At 35.7% G+C, this 13738-nt stretch overlaps 2 protein-coding genes across 5 annotated transcripts; one reads left to right on the plus strand and one right to left on the minus strand.

The window, feature by feature from the left end:
* Positions 1–162: 162 nt before the first annotated feature.
* On the minus strand, positions 163–6830 carry Black (glutamate decarboxylase-like protein black). 4 transcript variants are annotated; one of them, XM_070316450.1, is made up of 7 exons: positions 6796–6830; positions 4776–4903; positions 4300–4613; positions 2050–2444; positions 1210–1673; positions 619–956; positions 163–499 (listed from the first exon to the last, which is right to left on the minus strand). In XM_070316450.1, exons 3-7 carry the CDS (start codon positions 4576–4578, stop codon positions 326–328), a joined length of 1650 nt encoding a protein of 549 aa, XP_070172551.1. In that variant the 5' UTR covers positions 4579–4613; positions 4776–4903; positions 6796–6830; the 3' UTR covers positions 163–325. The 4 variants fall into 4 exon arrangements, with proteins under 4 accessions (XP_070172551.1, XP_070172548.1, XP_070172550.1 ...); XM_070316447.1 differs by lacking the exon at positions 6796–6830 and adding an exon at positions 6622–6738; XM_070316449.1 differs by having other exon boundaries at positions 4300–4903.
* Positions 6831–7255: 425 nt separating this feature from the next.
* Positions 7256–13667, plus strand: Mtrnapol (mitochondrial RNA polymerase). Its single transcript, XM_070316446.1, has 11 exons — positions 7256–7501; positions 8105–8218; positions 8353–8549; positions 8684–8865; positions 8936–9321; positions 9444–9790; positions 10207–10476; positions 10660–12413; positions 12843–13014; positions 13104–13207; positions 13330–13667. The coding sequence occupies exons 1-11, from the start codon at positions 7384–7386 to the stop codon at positions 13439–13441; spliced, it is 3756 nt and encodes a 1251-aa protein (XP_070172547.1). The 5' UTR covers positions 7256–7383; the 3' UTR covers positions 13442–13667.
* Positions 13668–13738: the final 71 nt, after the last annotated feature.

Raw genomic sequence — 13738 nt, forward strand, 5'->3', positions numbered from 1 at the left:
TGCATTATGGAAAGGAATGATGATGTATGTTTTGTGGCTTTTTCGTTTTATCACTCACTTTATCACTTTAAATTCTCTGATTGCAGGGGTACATCTTCAATTTATACATGTAGGGTATGAATGGAAATTGAAAGAAAAAATAGAGAAGCCCTGATAAAAAAATAGAGTAACCTGATAAATTTAATAAGGAAGAGAAACATTCTTATACACTCATTATTTTTTTTAAGTATCACATTAACGATTTACCACAAATACAGCTATTTCTTATACTAATAAAATACGTACACATTTTATCGCTATTTACAATATCTGCAATTTAAGTCGATTAAAGATCTACAGCGAGCCTTTCTATCTCCTCGACGAAGAACTTTATGTCGGTCTCCGTCAATCCCGAGTTCTGCAATACCAATCTGAAGAAATTTGGTATGTCTCTCAACGTCTGATACGTTATCAGCATCGTTCCCGCTCGCACCATGCGTTCCTTGATCATCGGCGCAATCTGCATGCGATTTCATTCGAAATAACATGGATGGGAAATAAAATAGCAAGAAATATAGATTCAAATAAATAGAAATACGAAATAAAAGTAATATCGAAAATAATAAGTACTTTACACACCTTATGCAGGGCCTGATCGAGTTCACGGCCGGTCAAGTGTCTTCTAGACAGCGGGACGTAACGGAAGCAAACGTTGGTGCACTCTGGCTCGGCGAGCAAACGCCAGCCGTCGCGCATCCTGATGAGATCAGCGAAGTAGCGCGACAGCGCAAATACACGGTCAACATGGGCCTCGAGACCACGCGTGCCCTTCGCCTTCCACATGTACCAGAACTTGACCACGTCGGCGCGGCGGCCGCACTGTACGTGTCGATCGCCGCAGTCGAATGCCGCATCGTAGAACTTGTCGTTCTGAAAGAGGTAACTCGCGCCACAGCCATGCGCTGCTTGTAACAAACCTAAAAACACAATTAGAATTTTGATAATATAAATTGTCTTTTTTTTTTAATTAAAAGAAAACATTATTTCGTGATTTTTATTAAAAATATATCTTTTTTTAATTAAAGTGAAAACATATTCATTACAATTAAATATTCATTTAAATATTTTGGAAATATAAGGTGAAAAAACAAAATTACGATGTTGAATAAAATTATTAATGTTTATAACAATTACAATATTTTGATTTTGCAAAACAAAATAAAGAAAGACCTTCGTGACGGAGCAACAAAGTGGAACACTGCTGCGGCGCGGCGAGCAATTTGTGGGGATTCCAGGTAACGGAGTCGGCGAGCTGGATGCCCTCCAGAAGACCGCGATAAGTCTTGGAGACGAGGGCTCCGCCACCCCACGCTGCGTCCACGTGAAACCACAGTGCGCGCTTCCTGCAAACTTCGGCAATTTTCTTGAGGGGATCGAAGGCGCCCATCACGGTGGTGCCCGCGGTGGCAGATACCATGAGCGGCACAGCACCCTCCTCGACAGCTCGGGCAATCTGAGCCTCCAAATCGGTGATCACCATCTTGCCTCGGGAATCAACTTTGACCAGATAAACGTTGTCGTAACCGATACCCAGGAAGGCGGCAAGCTTCTTTACGGAATAGTGTGCATCCTCCGAGGTGAACACCACCAGCCGCGGCATCTGCGATAATCCGGATTGCTTCAGGTTTGGATATCTACAGTTAATAACGAACGTTTTGTTTACTTATTCAAGTGTCGATATGGTGTATATGTGTATCTAATAATGATTATAATATTGCTATATTGTGAAATGAATATAAATTATAATAATACATATAATGTTAATTTCTGAAGTAAAAAAAGAAATAAGTAAATATAACAATAACAATAATAATAATAATAATAATAATAATAAAGTCCGAAATAAAGAAAAAATAAACTAATAAGACCACTAAAATATTTAAAAAATAATAAACTAAAAAAATAATTTTGATCAACAAAATAAAATAAAAAACAATAGATAATTCTCTCATAATTTATTTTAAGAGATAATTGAGAGGGAAAGGAAGAGAGAAAAAGATGAATAATCACCTATGATGACGTGCCAGGTTGATGGCATATCCGTTGGCCATGGAACCCCCAGGACAAAAGAGTCCCTCGCCGTTCTGCCAGCCAATAATGGCGCGCATCTCTCGCAACACATCCTCTTCCATCAGGGAAAACACAGGAGATACCTCGTAAGTATAGACGGATGGATTGAGCGCGTCGGTGAGCCATTGACCTAACAATCCGTATGGGTCCAGACCGGAGAACAGTTGATTCACGAAGTGCGGATGGCCCGTCTTCACGCTATACTTGATGATATCGCGCGTTAACGTCAACAACTCCTCATGGCCGACACCTTCGGTTGGCAGCGAAAGATCGACCACAGATCGTAGATTGTTAGGATCAACCCATTCGACAACGCGATCCTCCCCGGAGGTGGACTGCAAGATGCGATAATGCGTAGACGACAATTAAAAAACAAAGCTTATAATTTTAAGTAATTGCTCGCGTATATAAATTATATAATATATTTTAAATCGTTAAATAATTATCTCTTCAAAAAAAGTCCTAAAAAGATAAATTCTCCAATGCCAACAACTTTCAGCAATCTAAAAATTATTGGAATTGGAAAATTAAAACTCTAATAATTTTTCGATTTTTTGAAGAACTTATTTCTTGTTTCAAGTATATAATTTTGATGTTCGAGAATTATTAAAACTCTTTGATTAAAGCTCTCTTATTCTCCTCTCTCCAAAATTTTCTAATTTTTCATAACATCTTAAAGTAAGGCCAAAGTAAGAGATTCAAAAATAAAAAATATTGTGATAATTGTTTTATTTTTTTGAGAAATCAATTTCCCGTTTCAAATCATTTTGATTTTCGAGTATTAAAACTCTCTCTCTCTCTCTCTCTCTCTCTCTCTCTCTATCTATCTATCTAATTTTTCAAGATATTTAAAAGTTGTAAAAAAATCGGAAAATCGTGGTAGAAGACTTCGAGAATTCTTTCGAAAATCTGGAAAACAGTAGGTTTTCGTTGAGCATTCAATTTTTTCACCTTAAGTCGAATCTGATCGTGCATGTAATTTGTAATGTATGCAGTTTGCATTTAATTTCCGTATAATAGCGCATAAGATCAATAGGTAGAGCTTTAATTACCAGTTCGTTATTCGCAATTACTATCATAATTATTATCAATACTATCGCTATTACATATCGGCGGAAGCGAGGTAAATTCCATCATTCCACCGCATTTGTAACAAATAGATTATCTTATACATTAGCATAGAAACACGATCATCACATACCATACGTGACATAGGATATCTTCGACATCTACTAGCGGGTGCTTATTAAAGAATTGTACTATTAAGGGTTTAGCTATATAGCTAACGATATACATAGGCACAAATTTGTACTAATAATACCGGGTAATCTATTTTATCAGCGATTCACTCTTCTTTTGTGACATCGCAAAATCAATGCGATTTCGTGGTATCGCTTTTAGTATCGCCATAATAAAGATAATAGCGTAAGATAGCGTAAATCCGCGATTTTAAATAATGTTTTATCGTTATTGGATGTAATGTATAACAAGTAACAAGTAGAATATATAAGTAATGAATCGTATAAAAAATAGCAACTTTGAAAGTGAATAAAAAAACTAATTGATGAAGAAATAGTAAAAAGACATAGGAAGGAACGCGGTCTGCAAAAGTAAGTAAATAATTAAGCGATAAACGTTTGAATTCCGCCCCGGCGGCTAGAACAGAGAGAATGTTTCATGTCACAAACGGCGGAATCAATAAAGAAGGTGCAATCAATAAAAAAGATCTGTATCGTGGTACAGTACGCTGAAATATATAGCACAGGTGGTAGTAATAATGTAGAGAAGAAATTACACTACAGAGAAAACTACATAAAATTATAGACTACAAGAGAGAGAGAGAGAGAGAGAGAGAGAGAGAGAGAAAGAGAGAGAGAATGTCTCTAGCTGTATTACAAATGGTGTATGAAAAATAATATAGAAATAATTATCGTACTCAAGTTGCCTTTACCAGTTGTGTAATCCACAACTGCTATCGTTATTTTACAATTATCTAAATATTTTCTTCCGCGACTACGTGGGTATCACGCAATTATTCTTGAATTAAAACGTTTGTGCGTATTCTTGCGCGTTTTTTTTTTTTACCATTCTTAAACATTCTTGCTTGCGCAATATCGAGAGTATACAATTTCGTACAAGAATTAATTTCTCGTTCAAAGAAATAAATACACAATTAAAGATTACATTCACCTGAAACACCGCTCGTTGCAATACTAGCTCGAAAAAGTCCCTGAAGAGCTTCTCGTGAACGTTTCGACACGGTATGCTGCGGAAATCTCCCTTTTCGATTGCCTTTCGTTCCTCCGTTGATGCGGTGAAACTCGAGAGAATCGGGGTCGTGGAGGAATTAGTGGATGAATCGTCCGACCTTGGCATCTTAGGCGGAGATCCCACAAGAGGGTTCGTCCTTTCGGGCTTGATCCGCGCCACCGCGAAATCGTCGGTGGAAGTGCCCTCGTTGGCGGGCATGACTCGGCTGGGCTCGGACGGGTCGCGCTCTGGGTCTGTGACAACGACGGCGGTTTCCTTTATACGTTTCATAACGTCGGCCGCGGTAATCAAGGACGTCTCCCTCCAATGCACCGGCTCTTCTTCGTAAATCGGTTCCGTTCGCGTTTCCTAGCCGTATTAATTCTCCACGTTCGCTCTCGCGCGAACAGACATACCTTCATTCGGATCTGTAGAATCGGGAATTTCGAGGAGAGAACTGCCGTAGGATATCCTCGACGAATAGTGTCGGACCGATTCGTAATCCGAGGTCCGAGACCGCTGAGTATAGGCGCCGAATTGTAATCTATTAAAAAAGTTCACAAAATTCCTTTATTTAAAAAGACGAGCAAATCTTTCTTTTAATATCTTTTTCTTCTTCCTTCCAAAATCGTACGATGATCAATAAGCACATAAATTTTTATCCTTAGTCAATGTATGTTCGTAAAATAAAAATTGCATAATAATAATAAATTGTTTATAATTAATCTTGATTGACAAAATAATTATATATCGACATTGAATTTCCATTTACTATACAGTAAGTATCAGTAGAAGATTGTACGATATAACAATCTCTCTTTCTCTCTCTTTATCGGACATTATTACGGGAGAAAGTAAAATCGCGAGAAACTTTCAAGTTGCTATTTAAAGTTGCTCTTGTATATCGCAAATAATAATATTGCGTTTGTATTTTTTCTTACAGTGGAATCCGTTCTCGTTTAGCGCGTGCAAGAACGTATCAAGGATACACATGACTATGAATTGTTAAATAAAAATATAAGTAACATTGAGGAGTCAAAAAAATTGCGGTCGGATATGTATATATTAAAAACTTAACGAGAATCTACATTATATAAATATATCACAATTGAATAGCCTGTGAAGCGCAAAAATTCTCTGTGAGATATAATATCCGTCAAAGTAATAAAAAAAAAATCACCTAGTATCGTATAAAATAAATTATAGGTACATAGAGATATAAAATTCGTCAAGGTAAACGTGGTGACGTGAAAGTAACGATCACATTTCGGAAATGTTTATTAGCACAGGATCATATCTCTTTGTGCCTTTTTTTTTTTTTACCCCGTTACTTTAACGGATTATATTTGACAATTTTTGCGCTTCACGCGTCATTGAAAAGAGACTCTAATCGAGAGAACCAAAATGTTTGTGATACGAAGAATTTTGTTTCTTAGATTTACATGTACGCTAATATTTACATCATAAGCGTTAGTTACTCCTTTAGCCCATTTTTATTTTCGATCTTATTATTGGGGCCTTTAATTATAATTTGAAATATTAATAAAATTTGTAAAACAATTTTTTATTAATAGTTCGTAAAACGGATTTTTTATTAATAGTTTATATAAAATTCTGTTGTAAATCTTTTTATGTTATGTTTTCATTCTTCTTCAAAATGTAAATTCTCCGATTCCATTTTTTTTAAATGCAAAAGTGCAACAAAGAACCCATTATTTTCTTGCTTCTTTGCTCTATTTTTTCTTTCTTTACTTCCATTACTTTGTTTTGCATATAATCTATACATGGATTTAATTTATTATATATCCAATAAAAATAATTAATTATAATTATCCCTAAATGAATATATAATTAATGATAAACATTTTCGATTAGAACTAAAATTAATCGCGTAAAAATAAATCGTACAATGCAATTAGATTATTATTGACTACTAGACAAATGTGATAGAACTCGACGTGTAAAAGAGAAAAATTTGCGTAAGAGGAAAAAAAAGAAGGAAAAAAACGTTTAATATGTAGAAGTAATTAAATGAGAAATACCAGAAGCCATTGAGATTTTCCTTCGAGATTATTGATTCAGGGATAAATGATAAAAGTCTATTTTCTGTTAGAATGTGATCGATAATTCTGACGTCCCTTTCCTCTTGACTATGATCGCTATATCATTTGTGTAACGTCAAAGTATTGTTTCTCTACACACAGGATGCATGGCCTTAATTTGTTTCGTCGAAACGCTCTCTTGTAAAATCACATTTCTTACTTTTCAATACGCATATAACCTTGAAAGCCATTAATCTATCGTGACTTTTTTCTGTAATCCAATAGCTCAAGTTTCATGACAATCTCAATATTGATATTACTTTAAGAAATTCTCAACGATCGATATTTGGTTGCGTTTGAAATATCAATAAAACATTATAGAATAAAATATTACGTTAAAACGAATACAGAATCAGACGAGAATGTAAATAAATATCGAGTCGATAAAATCCACAGACTTCTATATATATAAAAGTCTATGATAAAATCATTGAACTCTATATATATATATATGGAAAATGGAAAGTGCCATGCTACTCGAGATGGGGGATACACTACTGAATACTGAACTTGGGCTGTGGTCGGGAAGACGCTAGAAATGCTTCGAGGCGTTGCATTAACCAATCGGAACAAAGAAATCTTGATTCTTTGTGTCCTGATTGGTCAACCAAACGCTTCGAAGCATTACATTAACCAATCAGAATAAATAAATCTTCGCTCTTTTTGTCCTGATTGATCAATCAAACGCTTCGAAGCATTTCTAGCGTCTTACCGATCGCAGCCTCGGACACGTGGTATCGCGAGATTATAAGATTGGCCGTTAGTGGCGCTAGTGGCGCGTACAGATTAGTTTTTAGTTTGTCGCGCCGGCATCCTACGCGTGCTCGCGTACATCGTCGATGTCGATAATACTTTTGGCTTTCGGCAACTCGTGGCTCGTGGCTCGCGGCTCGCGGCAACTGATGCTTCGCATCGCGCGAAGATGTTCAATTTCCTGAGGACTTCCACCTCGATGAAGAATGCTCGTATCATGTCGACCGCGCAGTGCTCGAAGCGAATCTGCTCCTTTTGCAACTTTCATCACCTCAGATCTTTCAGATGTACGTAACACGTGTGATCGCATTTTTTTAAATGAAATTATTGGAAATTTTTTTCTTTTTTGACAAATTGATAGACAAAACAGAATTGCGCTATAATAATAATAATAATAATAATAATAATAATAATAATAATAATAATAATAAAAATATTTTACATTACTTTTAATTTGTTATTTTCATATTAAGCTAAAAGAGAACACTCTCATAAATTAACAGAAGTTTTTGTTGATTTTTCACTGAAAATTGCACTCGTTGCTACTGCGGATGCATCCAGCTTGCTGGAGAAATTTAGTGTTCCTTTGTTAACGGAAAGATTTTTGCTTTATTATGAGAAAAAACTTGATGAAAAAGAAACTTTTGTTTTGCAATATGATGCTGAAAATTATTTGTTGTTACTCATTCTTATTAATAAAGAGCAGCAAAGATATCTTAATGAAGAAATATTATATATATGGTATTTGTAGCTAAGAATTAAGATACTTTGATTGTTGTAGATAAACATATTATTAATCATGAGATTATATAAAAATTGAATAGGTGAAAAGTATAATTTATGCTTTATTTGCTTTCTGTTACTACTTATTTTATATATTTTACTTTTAGCGACGAGATACACATTGCTTCGACATTATGCAACAACTGATACAGTAGAATTGCACGCTCCTTGGAAGAAGAAGATTAAGCGTCGCTCTAAGAAACATACAGAATTACTGGAAGGTATATTAATATAATAAACTATATAATAATTGTGTACAGAATAAGTGTACAACACAGATATATGTTTTTAAAAAAAGCAATTAGTGAATAGTGATGAAATAAATAACTAATTATCTTTTATTTTATCATATTAGTAACAGATCAGACAATCAACAGCAGAAAAGCAGCAGTGTGTAAATTAAATTCTGCTCATGTATCCATGTTGGTTGGTCAGCCTGATGCGACATTGGATAAACTGCACAAGATCCCTAATTTTTATCTCGATAAGAAGACAAGCTCCACACAAGTGAAAGATACCAAACCTGATCCTGAAAAAGATTTAATTTACACTGTAAGTAGATTAAATTTTGTTGTAACATTTTTTTCAAGATAAAAGATGATTGTAATCGTGTGTGAATAATATAAATTATATTTAAATTCTATTTCCTCGCATCTATACAAGTATCAAATGAATGTCGATTTCAGAAAGACAAGACAGACAATATACTTAAGGAATCTGACGAATATTTAAAAGACAAATCTGCTGTCGTGGAGGATCTAAAAGAATATGCCATGAGTGATAATACTATGTTGATTAAGGATTCTTCTTTCTTGGATACATTGCAGATCGATAAGAGTGATAACAAAGATAAGAGTCAGGATGTACTGTAAGTATAACTATAATCGGAATAATTTGTAAGAGTCTATCTTCTTCATATGCAATTCGCTTTTTCGCAGTATGCAGATATCCAAGTACGACGGGATTTCAAATCCTTGTACCGCAATAACCATCGTAAAGAAAAAAGATCACCATGAAGATTCTTTCTCTAGTCAGAACTTGTTATTTCAATTACGGGCGCACATGGATGTCTACATACAGACCCAAATGCCGAGCAGGGCTTTCAAGATGCTGATGTTGAACAAAGATCAACTTAAGCGCAGTAAAATTTCTGTTATTGCACTGTATAATCTGCTCCTGGAGACCCACGTCTCCAACGCGCGACTAGAAAATGTTTTCGAAATATATAAACTAATGAAGGTGCATTCTGTAGAACCAAATCCGCGGACGTACGCTTTCATGTTCGAGATGATCGGAAGAATGAAAAATAATGAGAAACGAATAGGTGAACGGATTATTATGACTCTCGAAGATAATAATATCTTGTAACTGAAAAATCTGGTACTTAGAATATAAATAAAGTTTTTTTTTTTTTAATTTACGATATTTCTATGTGATTTTTCGCAGAATGTGCGACAGAAATGACGGCGGACATGAGACACAGAGGCATCTCCTTTGATGACGTAATGAACACGCGGTTGAACGCGGCGCAACGCGATGCTATTCTTCAATGTATTCAGTTTTTGGATCCGCAATATCGCGTACAGTATAGAAACATCAACAGCGCATACGACTGCAAATTATTACAGAATCTGATGATAGACAGCAATCGTCAGAGCCCGGCCAAAGGAGTAGTAGTCATGAATGAATTGTGGGACATGATGCATACACAAGTCGATATGGAAAGGCAGTGCGAGCTGGAGGTGAAGAGTATCGCGCCGTTCACCGGAGATCCCGACATTAGACAGCAAGCTGTAAGTTCTTTATCAAATTAATATCCCAAATGTTCTAAATGATTTTTGCAAGATATTAATATTTATTAATTTTTATATTTATTTAAAAATTGTTACTTTTTCTTAAGATTATTATTTATATAATCAATTTTTTTAAAACATTGTTATATTATTAAATTATTATTATATTTCTTTATTCTTAATCTTAAATTAATTCTGTTTATACTTAACGCTCTCTTTCAGAAACTTATGTTTTTGTATTTAATAAAGATGATTTTACATCCTTTTATGTGCAAGATTAATTAATTGGAAAGAGAAATTGTGAGAAAAATCATATGACACACACACACACACGCACACGCGCACACACATACACACACGGAATTTTTTATAAAAACACGAAAATGATTAATTAATTGTGACATATTTTTATGTAGATTGAACGAATCGCGGAATGGGAAAAATCTTGGGAATTAGTTGTGACGCATGCTTTCGAGAGAAATTTGACTTATCAAAAACAAAAAGAGTTGATGATGAAACCCGATTTCAAAGCATTGCACCCGTTTCTGCAAGTGCTACCCAAGGAGGAGTACATAAACGCGATTCTACGTGAAATTAATCAACTGGCCAGATTCTCCGACGCGTATAGCACTTCCATAACGAATTTATATATAACACTAGGAAGATACATTTATAAAAAGTATCAGGTATATAGCATATATCGAAATTGTTTGCTTTTTTTTATATTATTTAATTATTATATATACATATTTTCTCTATATTTTTTAAAATTTCTTTATATTCTAATATATTTTATCTTAACTGTGTACAAAGAATAATATTCTTAAATGTTGCATTATCGGACTTATCTAATAAACTTAATGTTCCAGTTTCAGCGAAAGATGAAAGCCGGTGTCATAGAAAACTCTATTCAAATCTACGAAAAATATTTGGAATGGTACATGCAGAAAAAGCCCGTTGACAGCATTAACGGACGCATCAAATGGCAGCAACTTGCTCAGGAAGCCAACCAGTCCGGCATTTGCTCCGAAATGATAGTGCCAGAGTGGCCTCGTAACATCTTGCTAAGCGTTGGCGAGTTTCTGTACAAAATAATTCTAAATGACGTGAAGATTTGTCATATATCCAAACCTGACGCATCCGAGCGACAGATACCTGCATTCTACTTGCTCTTCAGAAAACAGACCAATCATTTCTTGACAGAGGAGATTAAGCCGCATCCTTACTTACATAGGCTCTACAAAGACTCGCATCCAGAAACGTTGACCTTTGAGACGATTCTCTTGCCGACGTGCTCGCCGCCGCGGCCGTGGGTCGATATAGATACCGGCGGTTATTTATTCTCCAAAGTAAGCTTTATCCGTGATCCGTATATGACGCCGACGCTCTTGTTAAGGAATACACCGACGAGACAATTATACTCTGCGCTCGATTGCCTGAATCAACTCGGTTCGATTCCATGGAAAATTAACGTGCCTATGCTGGATATTCTGATCCAGATCTTCCAAGAGGGAGGTTCGGAGCAACTGGACGTACCTCAACCACCTTCGGTACTATCGTCTCTGTCTGAAATAATCTCGTCAAGCGACATGGATAAAAGTAAGATAACGAAAATGGCGCTTCAACTCAGGCGCAGAAAGAACGAAATGTATTCACTATGGTGCGATTGTCTCTATAAGTTATCTCTCGCTAATCACTTTAGAGACAAGGTATTCTGGTTGCCGCATAATCTAGATTTTAGAGGCAGAGCTTACCCAGTGCCACCTCATCTGACTCATCTTGCCTCGGACTTGGGTCGCTCGATTCTCATGTTCGCCCAAGGAAAACCTTTAGGTCCGAAGGGTCTGGACTGGTTGAAAATTCACGCGATAAACTTGACCGGTATGAAGAAGAAGGAGCCGATAGACGAACGGTTAAAGTTCGCAAACGAGATATTGGACTTGATTGTGGACAGCGCGAGAAATCCATTGACGGGAGAAATGTGGTGGATTAAGTCCGATGAACCGTGGCAAACTTTGGCAGCGTGCAAAGAGATAGACAATGCCCTGCAGTCTCCGAACGTTGAGAAGTACATCTGCAGATTACCGATTCATCAAGACGGCAGTTGTAATGGATTGCAGCATTATGCCGCTCTCGGGAGGGACAAGATCGGAGCGGAAAGCGTGAACTTGTATCCCTCGGATACGCCGCAGGATGTATATAATGTTGTCGCTAGCATGGTTGATGACTACAGGAGGATTGACGTGGAGGCCGGCAATGATGTAGCTAAAGCCTTGGAAGGATACGTCACGAGGAAGGTCATCAAGCAGACGGTGATGACCACAGTGTACGGTGTTACAAAGTTTGGCGGTAGACTTCAAATTGCCCGGCAACTGAGCGACTTGAAAGACTTCAATCAGGATTATACTTGGAACGGCAGTCTGTACCTGGTTGAGAAAACGTTTCAATCCCTCCGAACTATGTTCACGAGCGCGAAAGAGATCCAGGATTGGTTTACAGACTGTGCCCGTGTTATCTCGACCAGATGCAATCAGAACGTGCAGTGGGTGACGCCGTTAGGTCTTCCAGTCCTACAACCCTATTTCAAACGTATCAAGTCACCTAGTCAGAACAAGCTCGTTAGGTGAGCCCTCGTGTTGATCTTTATTTATGGATAGAGTTAAGGGAAAGGTTTTTATTTCATAAGTTTACATAATTTATAACGTTATTGCAAATAATTTAGTTATTGTATTAATAACAGCGGTTGGTGTTCTTTTAATATACAATTACAACTTTTTATCTATCATCTAATTTCATCTACACTTCTCTACTTACATTAAAAGAATAAATAATTCTTTTCTTATTGAATGTTATGAAATTAATTGTATAATGACTTTATAAAAAATGTCAGTTTATGAAATAAAAGTTTCATACAATAATTTCTAAATTATACTATCTAATTGCAAGAACTATCTTTGAAGTTATTTCTCGTATATTTCCCGTGTACTTATATATGTACATTTCTTTCTTTTTTTACCAAATTATACATAATATAAATATATGCCGTTTGCAGGAAGCCAGACACTTTAAAGCAAAAGAATGCCTTTCCGCCGAATTTCATTCACTCATTGGACTCCAGTCATATGATGTTGACGAGCTTGTATTGCGAACAAGCGGGGATCACATTCATGTCGGTACACGATTGTTTCTGGACGCATGCATGCTCCGTAGACATTATGAACAGAGTAAGCAATATTACGGGGACATATACATTTCATTGTGATTTTGTTTGTAAATAACGATGCATTAATATATAACATTCCATTTTCTTTAGATCTGTCGGGAGCAATTCATCGCACTTCACTGCGAGCCCATTCTCGAAAATTTATCAGAGTTCCTTTGTAAACGATATGAAAAGCACTTTACAAGCGGCGAAGGGTAAGTTGCGAGCTATGAGAAAAATTTGAAGATTAAGAATCTAGATGCATGTGTAAAAATTGTAAAAAATTATGAGAAAATGAAATACTGGTATCATTAATGTTACTTAATTAAACTTTTAGGGTCGTAAAACAAAGAGACAACGATCTTTCATTGGAGGTTTTTAAAAAGCTTCCAAAAAAGGGTGATTTTGACATTACCAAAGTCCAGTCATCTCGATACTTCTTTAGTTGAACTTTAGATGTATAGCTTTATGTTTCCTCGAAACATAAATTTATACAAATGTGTACAATGCCTATGGGTATGTTACGAATGTAAATCTTTAATTTATCTTGTAAATTCTCTTAAGAACATATGACTTGGTCTCAATGTGGACTACATATGTTAGTTAAATAAAATGTTAAAATATGTAATAGAGATCATATCTATTGCGTTATATAAGATAATAGAATTTTATAACTTTGAATATATACATATATATATATATGCGTCGAAGAAACATTTTTCATATACAACTATATATAAATATAT

Source organism: Polyergus mexicanus, unplaced genomic scaffold, assembly GCF_030449975.1.
Source record: "Polyergus mexicanus isolate NDT 795.1 unplaced genomic scaffold, iyPolMexi1.0 SCAF_3, whole genome shotgun sequence".
In the NCBI taxonomy this organism is placed as follows: domain Eukaryota; kingdom Metazoa; phylum Arthropoda; class Insecta; order Hymenoptera; family Formicidae; genus Polyergus; species Polyergus mexicanus.